The 9,019-nt window shown below is 59.8% G+C and overlaps 1 protein-coding gene across 13 annotated transcripts in view; it reads right to left on the bottom strand.

The window, feature by feature from the left end:
* Positions 1-382: 382 nt before the first annotated feature.
* SMARCA4 (SWI/SNF related, matrix associated, actin dependent regulator of chromatin, subfamily a, member 4) overlaps positions 383-9,019 on the bottom strand; it is a 36,182-nt gene continuing 27,545 nt past the window's right edge. For 2 of the 13 annotated variants that reach the window (XM_054051784.1, XM_054051788.1), the window contains exons 27-36: positions 6,203-6,430; positions 5,872-5,964; positions 5,448-5,525; positions 4,053-4,280; positions 2,257-2,513; positions 1,831-1,939; positions 1,604-1,705; positions 1,331-1,463; positions 1,077-1,219; positions 383-614 (exon numbers count right to left, since the gene is read on the bottom strand). In XM_054051784.1, the coding sequence (XP_053907759.1) occupies positions 582-614; positions 1,077-1,219; positions 1,331-1,463; positions 1,604-1,705; positions 1,831-1,939; positions 2,257-2,513; positions 4,053-4,280; positions 5,448-5,525; positions 5,872-5,964; positions 6,203-6,430 (1,404 nt within the window). In that variant the 3' untranslated portion in view covers positions 383-581. The remainder of the gene's footprint in view (positions 615-1,076; positions 1,220-1,330; positions 1,464-1,603; positions 1,706-1,830; positions 1,940-2,256; positions 2,514-4,052; positions 4,281-5,447; positions 5,526-5,871; positions 5,965-6,202; positions 6,431-9,019) is intronic. The other 11 variants (XM_054051785.1, XM_054051786.1, XM_054051789.1 and 8 more) reach the window with 11 other exon arrangements.

Here is a 9,019-nt window from a genome sequence, read left to right as displayed (position 1 = left end):
CCCTAAAACGTGAGGGGACCCCAAAACCCCTCCATGGGGCTGATGCCCCCCCAAAACCCCATCCATGGGGCTGGTGTCACCCCTAAAATGTGAGGGGACCCCCCAAACCCCATCCACGGGGCTGGTGTCACCCCTAAAATGTGAGGGGACCCCCCAAACCCCATCCATGGGGCTGATGCCCCCCCAAAACCCCATCCATGGGGCTGGTGTCACCCCTAAAACGTGAGGGGACCCCAAAACCCCTCCATGGGGCCAATGTCTCCCCTAAAGCCTGGTGGGAAGCTGTTGGGGGGGGATTCCCCATGTCCCCCAAATCAGGGCCCCCCCAAATCCCACCCCCCCCATGTCCAGAGCCCCCCAAGAGCCGCCGATTCCCGTGGGATTCATTTATTCCCGCTCGCAATCCAGGGAGTCGCGGCCTCGGGGGCGGATCCGATCCCTCCGTAACGCCCGGGAAGGTTTTTGGGGTTCAGGAGGATCCGAACGGTTCCCGTGGGGATAAATAGGGAAAGAGTTTGTCCCGCTGCTCCGGGGCCGCGGGGTTTAGGGGGGACGGCGAGACGGAGCCCTGGGATTGGGGTTCAGTCCTCTTCGGTGCCGCTGCCGGAGCGATCCTGGAGGGATGGAGGAGACGTCAGGGCTGGGGGGAAATTGGGGGGCAGGAGGGGGAGGGAGGGGGGATTTGGGGGACGGGAGGAGGAGGAAGGGGAGACTTGGGGGGCTGAAAGAGGATTTGGGGGACAGAATGAGGATTTGGGGTACAGGAGGAAGAGGAGGAAGGAGGATTTGGGGGACAGAAGGAGGATTTGAGGGACAGGAGGAGAGATTTGGGGGTCAGGAGAAGGTTTTGGGGGATAGAGGGAGGATTTGGGGGGACAGAGGGAGGATTTGGGGGACAGGAGGAGGATTTGGGGGTCAGGAGGAGGATTTGGGGGACAGAAGGAGGATTTGGGGGTCAGGAGGAGGATTTGGGGGACAGAGGGAGGATTTGGGGGTCAGGAGGAGGATTTGGGGTACACGAGGAGGATTTGGGGGACAGAGGGAGGATTTGGGGGGTGGCCGTGCGCCGCCATTACCTCCTCCTGGTCGTCGTCGCTGTCGTCGTCGCTGACGAGGGGTTTGGCGCGGGAGCCGCGCGCCGCGCGCCGCCGCCCCTTCAGCCGCTCCTGCGCCTTCTCCTTCCGCCCCAGTTTGATCTTCACCTTCACCGACCGCGCTGCTGAGGGCCGACGGCGTCACCCAAACCCACCGCCAACGCCGTCCCCCGCGGCGGCACCGGCGCCGCCGCAGAGAAGCGCTCGCCCGCCTCCCGTTCCCACCGCACACTCACACTCGGATTCGGATCCTTCCTCTTCCCCCTCCTCCTCCTCCTCGCTGTCGTCGCCGTCGCTCTCCTCCTCCTTCTCGATCTTCTGCCGAACGCTGGTGAACACCGACTGCAGCACGATGGAGTCCTCGTAGATCTGGGGGGTGGCGGCGGCGGCACGTCAGGGGGGGCGCAGCGGGTGCCGGCGGCGCCGATCCGGCATCGCCGGGAGCTCACGGCTCTGATCCGGCATCGCCAGGAGCTCATGGCTCCGATCCGGCCTCGCCGCGGCCTTACCAGGGAGCCCTCGAGGTTGAAGGTCTGCGCGTTCTGGCACAGCAGCATCACGTCCTTCTCCAGGTCGTTCAGGCTCCGGTATTTGTGGTTGCGGATCCGTTCCTGCCGGGAAGAACGGAGCCCATCAGACCGCCAACACCGCCGAGACGCCGATCTGCCGGCGCTGAGACGGCGGCGTTTAACGGCCACGGTTGGAGGCGATTCCGGCGCTGCCGGGGCGCCGTTACCTTGATTTTCTTGAAGTCCACCGGCTTGCGGATGAGCTCGTAGTATTCCGGCAGCTCCTTGCGGGACGGCAGTTGGATGAAGACTTCGCTGAGCTGCCGTCCACTGCTGCTGCAAAGAGAAACCGCGCGTCACCGCCGCGGCACAGCCGCTCCTGCCCGACCCTCCTCCTCCCCGGCACGGCCTCAGCGCCAGAGCGGAGCTCGGGGAGAGCCGCGAGATGGGATTAAAGAGCCGCTTCTTGGCTTCCAACGCCAACCAGAGGGCAACTTGGCCGAAGGCGTGACGGCGCGGCGCCGGGACGGCATCGCGGGAGGTTTGGAGCCGCCGGCCAAGGCTGCCATTCACCAACTCATTATGGAGTTGTGACGTTGCTTAATTAACCCAATCCTCGTTCTCCGGAGCCGGTGGGATGGGTTCGGCCTTACCTGTCCTTGTACTTAATAACGGCGTCAACGATCTTCTTCATCTTCTTGGTGAGGTTTGGAGGGTTCGGGGAGAGCTTCTCGGCGGGCGGGCGCCCCCGTTTCTTCTGCTTTTTGCTCTCGTCGTCTTTGTCGCGGCTGCGGGTGCTCGTGGCGGCGGCGGCGGCCGAGCCCACGTCCGGGTCTCGCTTCCGTTTGCGCGACGATTTCTTTTGGCGAACCTCTTCCTCGATCTCCTCCAGAGTCCCCTCCTCGATCGCCTGCGTCGGCACCGAGACGGCGGCCGCTAGCACGGAGGCTCCGGCGCCGCCAAGGGGGTCGGGGAGACAAACCGGGGGGAATCGGGGCCAAATCGGGGGGAATCGGAGCCAATTTGGGGGGAACCGGAGCCAATTTGGAGGAATCAGAGCCAAATTTGGCAGAATCAGAGCCGGTTTGGGGCGAATTGGAGCAAATTTGGTGGAATCAGAGCCAATTTGGGGAGAACCGGAGCCAATTTGGCAGAATCAGAGCAAATTGGGCGGAATCAGAGCCAATTTGGGGAGAATCAGAGCCAAATTTGGTGGAATCGGAGCCAATTTGGGGGAAATCGGAGCCAATTGGGTGGAATCAGAGCCAATTTGGGGGAATTGGAGCAAATTTGGGGGAATCAGAGCCAATTTGGGAGGAAGCAGAGCCAAATTTGGCAGAATCAGAGCCAATTTGGGGCGAATTGGAGCAAATTTGGTGGAATCAGAGCCAATTTGGGGGAAATTGGAGCCAATTTGGCAGAATCAGAGCAAATTTGGGGGGAACCGGAGCCGATTTGGAGGAATCAGAGCCAATTTGGGAAGAACCAGAGCCAAATTTGGGGGAATCAGAGCCAATTTGGGGCGAATTGGAGCAAATTTGGTGGAATCAGAGCCAATTTGGGGGAAATCAGAGCCAATTGGGTGGAATCAGAGCCAAATTTGGCAGAATCGGAGCCAATTTGGGGGGAATCGGAGCAAATTTGGCAGAATCGGAGCCAATTTGGGGGGAACCGGAGCCAATTTGGCAGAATCAGAGCAAATTGGGCGGAATCAGAGCCAAATTTGGTGGAATCGGAGCCAATTTGGGAGGAATCAGAGCCAAATTTGGCAGAATCGGAACCAATTTGGGGGGAACCGGAGCAAATTTGGGGGAATCTGAGCCAATTTGGGAGGAACTGGAGCCAAATTTGGTGGAATCAGAGGTGGTTTGGGGAGAATCAGAGCTGATTTGCAGTGGAATCAAAGCTGCTTTTGGGGCAGAATTGGAGTCGCTTTGGGGCAGAATCAAATCTGATTTAAAGGGGAATCGGAGCCACTTTGGACCAGAATGGGAGTTAATTTGGAGTGGAATCGGAGCCAACTTGGGGAGGAATTGGCTCCAATTTGGGGGGGAATCGGAGCCAACTTGGGGAGCAATTGGCTCCAATTTGGGGAGGAATCAGAGCCAATATGGGGAGGAATCGGAGCCAACTTGGGGAGGAATTGGCTCCAATTTGGGGGGGAATCGGAGCCGATTTGGAGCAGAACCAAAACTGCTTCGGGGCGGAATCGGAGCAGATTTGCGGTGGAATCGAAGCTTCTTTGGGGCAGAATTGGAGCCTCTTTGGGGCAGAATCAAATCTGATTTCAATTGGAATCGGAGCTGCTCGGGGGCGGAATCGGCGCCGCTCGGGACACCTCCGCGGCACGGGGCAGTCGTCACGGCAGCGCCGGCGTTGGCTCTGGCGCGGAGGGAGGGGCCCGCGCGCTGCTCTGGAGGGCGGAGAACGCCGGCGAACGATGCTGTACCGTGTATACCTTGAGCCACTGCTTCTCCGTCAGCGAATCGCTGTAATCCACCTCCTTGCGGTGCCGCGAGCCGCGGCCGAACATCTTCTCCTCCTCCTCCTCGCAGGTCAAGCGCTCCACCTCGGCGTCGTCCTTGATGATCCACGACGGCAGCTCGTCCTCCTCCATCAGGCGCGGTTTGCGCTTGGGGTTCCGCGCCTCCTCCCGCCTCCGGTCCAGGTCCATCCGCTGCAACGAGAGGGATTTGCCGCCGAGCTGCCGGCAACGCCGCGCGCGCCGCGGCCTTAAGGCCTCGGGGTGGGACGGGAGCGCTACGGCCGGAGAACCGCGCAGGGATGGGGGAGAGCCAAGGGGTGCGACGTGGAATCGGCACGGCCGGAGAACCGCGCAGGGATATCCACGGCCAGAGACACCGGACGAGGATTGGAGGTATCCAAGAGCTGTGACACGAGATCGGCACAGCCTTGGCCCGGCCGGAGACACCGGACACGGACTGCAGAGAGCCAAGAGCTGCGCCACGGCTTCGGCACAGTCCGAGGATGCCGTACGGGGCTTTGGGACAGCCGAGAGCTGCGACATGGGACCGGCACAGCTGGAGGACACCGGACACGGCTTGGGGATATCCAAGGATTGCGACACGGGAGCGGCACGGCCTCGGCATGGCCGGAGGCCACCGGACAGCTCTGCGGTGGCAGAGGGGACAGTGACGCTGCCCCACGAACAGCCCGGTGAGCGCCGCTGGCGGAGCCGCGGGAGGCGCCGAGGTGGTTTCCGCAGCCACGAGAGTGCCTCACAGCCCCGGGAGGAGGACGGGACGGTGGCTGGAGGCAACGGCGGGCGGATGGACGGCGTCACAGCAGCGGCACCGCCGCGCTCGCCTTTCTCCACCGGCCTTTTCCGGGCCGGTCTGTGGCTATCGGAGCCCCTGAAGGGCCTATGCCACGGTGCCGCAGTGCCGGATGCGCCGGCAGAGCTGCCGGGGCTGTGGTTTCAGGGAGATCCCGTCTCGGGGCGAGGGACAGCCGGCCTGGCACCGCCATCGGGCTCTCTGTGCCGGTTTAACCACACCAGGAAGACCCTGAGCCCTCGGAATTCCGTGGGCTCCGTTAGGAGGAGCCTTCAACGCTCCTCGTTCCGTCTCCAACGGTTTCCTCAGCCCTGAACTCTTCTCGGGGAGGAAACGGCTTTTGCCACGGGCACAACTCCGGCTCCGTTCCGGCACGAGACGTTCCGCCCGGCTCCGTGCGAGCTCATCCTTGACCGGAGCCGGGAGACCCCTGAGCCCGAACCCCATTGCCGCCGTTTTACCTGATGACCGAACCCCGGCTTCGTTAAGCTCTCTCGGCTAATTAGCGTTGGCGAAGCCTATTTTTAGGTGGTTTTGGCGGCGCTCACCATGAACAGATCGAACTCCTCTTCGTGCCGGGCGATCATCTGGTTGACGGTTTCGTCATCGGGAACTTCATCTTCTTCCTGCGAGATTGGAAAAAGCCCAGATTGAGGAGGCGAGAAGCGCTCGGAGCGCGGCGCCCTCTTCCCATCCGACGCTGGTTTGGTTGCCCGTGAGAGACGCGGGTTTCGGCCTTTCCTATGGCGATGTATCGCTACGGATCGATTGAGTGCCCATGAGATGCGCGGTTTTGGCGTTTTCTTTGGAGCTATCGATTGATTGATTGATAGTTTTGGTGTATTTTTTGGGGGGTTCGGAGGTTTTTCAGCGGATGGGTTACATCCGCGGCGCTACGATGGCCGTCGGGAGCCGGCGCGTGCGCTGGCAGGAGGATTGAATGGGCGTGGAGACTGAACAACCCCCTCTCACCTTTAGAGGTGGTTCCTCCAACTCAGCGTTCAGGCACAGGGTGGAGGCAGTGTGGGGGAAGCTGCCACTGCCGCTGCCCGCGCTGTATCTGCTCTGTGGATAAACAGAGGACTTCAGTCTCCAGGGCTGTCAATCCGGAACCTTCCCCGACGCCAAAAACTCACAACAAAGTGGTCATGCCGCTCCTTTCTTTTATTTGTGTTCTCTCTTTGCCATTAAAGCCCCCGACGCCCTCGGCCTGGAGGCCGGGCAGAGCGGTAGAGCAAAGCCAACCACGCCATCGCCATCCGCGCCGGGGACGGAGGAGGAAGCTGCCGGCGCCGCGTCTTACCTCGTCTTGCTCCTCGTGCTCCAAAATGGCCTGGAGGAAAGCTCGGCGCTCGTGGCTGGAGGATTTCTGGTCGAACATCCCGGCCTGGATGACCTTCTGGTCAACGTTGAGTTTGTATTTGGCGGCGGCGAGGATCTTCTCCTCCACACTGTTGACCGTGCAGAGGCGGAGGACGCGGACTTCGTTCTGTTGGCCGATACGGTGAGCGCGGTCCTGAGCCTGGAGATCCTGCGGGGACGGAGACAGCGATTGGCAATGGGATTCATGGAGAGGAATGGGCACAGCCATTGCCGATGGGATTCACTGCCAGGAATGGGCACAGCGATTGCCGATGGGATTCATGGACAGGAATGGGCACAGCCATTGCCGATGGGATTCACGGAGAGGAATGGGCACAGCGATTGCCGATGGGATTCATGGAGAGGAATGGGCACAGCCATTGCCGATGGGATTCATGGACAGGAATGGGCACAGCGATTGCCGATGGGATTCATAGAGAGGAATGGGCACAGCCATTGCCGATGGGATTCATGGAGAGGAATGGGCACAGCCATTGCCGATGGGATTCATAGAGAGGAATGGGCACAGCCATTGCCGATGGGATTCATAGAGAGGAATGGGCACAGCGATTGCCGATGGGATTCATAGAGAGGAATGGGCACAGCCATTGCCGATGGGATTCACGGAGAGGTATGGGCACAGCCATTGCCGATGGGATTCACGGAGAGGAATGGGCACAGCCATTGCCGATGGGATTCATGGACAGGAATGGGCACAGCCATTGCCGATGGGATTCATGGACAGGAATGGGCACAGCGATTGCCGATGGGATTCACGGAGAGGAATGGGCACAGCGATTGCCGATGGGATTCATGGAGAGGAATGGGCACAGCGACTGCCGATGGGATTCATGGAGAGGAATGGGCACAGCGATTGCCGATGGGATTCATGGACAGGAATGGGCACAGCGACTGCCGATGGGATTCATGGAGAGGAATGGGCACAGCGACTGCCGATGGGATTCATGGAGAGGAATGGGCACAGCGATTGCCGATGGGATTCATGGACAGGAATGGGCACAGCGATTGCCGATGGGATTCATGGAGAGGAATGGGCACAGCGACTGCCGATGGGATTCATGGAGAGGAATGGGCACAGCGATTGCCGATGGGATTCATGGACAGGAATGGGCACAGCGATTGCCGATGGGATTCATGGACAGGAATGGGCACAGCCATTGCCGATGGGATTCATGGAGAGGAATGGGCACAGCGACTGCCGATGGGATTCATGGAGAGGAATGGGCACAGCGACTGCCGATGGGATTCATGGAGAGGAATGGGCACAGCGATTGCCGATGGGATTCATGGACAGGAATGGGCACAGCGATTGCCGATGGGATTCATGGAGAGGAATGGGCACAGCCATTGCCGATGGGATTCATGGAGAGGAATGGGCACAGCGATTGCCGATGGGATTCACTGCCAGGAATGGGCACAGCGATTGCCGATGGGATTCATGGACAGGAATGGGCACAGCGATTCCTGATGGGATTCACGGACAGCAATGGGCACAGCGATTGCCGATGGGATTCATGGAGAGGAATGGGCACAGCCATTGCCGATGGGATTCATGGAGAGGAATGGGCACAGCGACTGCCGATGGGATTCACTGCCAGGAATGAGCACAGCGATTGCCGATGGGATTCATGGAGAGGAATGGACTCAGCGATTGCTGATGGGATTCATGGACAGGAATGGACTCAGCGATTGCCGATGGGATTCACTGCCAGGAATGGGCACAGCCATTGCCGATGGGATTCACTGCCAGGAATGGGCACAGCGATTGCCGATGGGATTCATGGAGAGGAATGGGCACAGCGATTGCCGATGGGATTCACGGCCAGGAATGGGCACAGCCATTGCCGATGGGATTCATGGAGAGGAATGGGCACAGCCATTGCCGATGGGATTCATGGAGAGGAATGGGCACAGCCATTGCCGATGGGATTCATGGAGAGGAATGGACTCAGCGATTGCCGATGGGATTCACTGCCAGGAATGGGCACAGCGATTGCTGATGGGATTCATGGACAGGAATGGACTCAGCGATTGCCGATGGGATTCACTGCCAGGAATGGGCACAGCGATTGCCGATGGGATTCACTGCCAGGAATGGGCACAGCCATTGCCGATGGGATTCATGGAGAGGAATGGGCACAGCGATTGCCGATGGGATTCATGGAGAGGAATGGGCACAGCCATTGCCGATGGGATTCATGGAGAGGAATGGGCACAGCGATTGCCGATGGGATTCATGGAGAGGAATGGGCACAGCGATTGCCGATGGGATTCATGGAGAGGAATGGGCACAGCCATTGCCGATGGGATTCATGGAGAGGAATGGGCACAGCCATTGCCGATGGGATTCACGGCCAGGAATGAGCACAGCGATTGCCGATGGGATTCATGGACAGGAATGGGCACAGCCATTGCCGATGGGATTCACGGCCAGGAATGAGCACAGCGATTGCCGATGGGATTCATGGACAGGAATGGGCACAGCGATTGCCGATGGGATTCATGGACAGGAATGGGCACAGCGATTGCCGATGGGATTTATGGACAGGAATGGGCACAGCGATTGCCGATGGGATTTATGGACAGGAATGGGCACAGCGATTGCCGATGGACCGAGGTCTTCCAGGCATGGAAGATGGGCAGCGCTGACAGGACCACCTTTTCCATCCATTGGAGAAAGGTTTTTTGGTGCGGCGGATTGATTTTTTTGGTGGGTGGTTGATTGGTTGATTTTTTG

This window comes from Cuculus canorus, chromosome 30 (genome assembly GCF_017976375.1).
Source record: "Cuculus canorus isolate bCucCan1 chromosome 30, bCucCan1.pri, whole genome shotgun sequence".
NCBI classification, from domain to species: Eukaryota; Metazoa; Chordata; class Aves; order Cuculiformes; family Cuculidae; genus Cuculus; species Cuculus canorus.
Note: the sequence above shows the minus strand (reverse complement) of the source record. Positions and strands in the feature narration are given on the sequence as shown.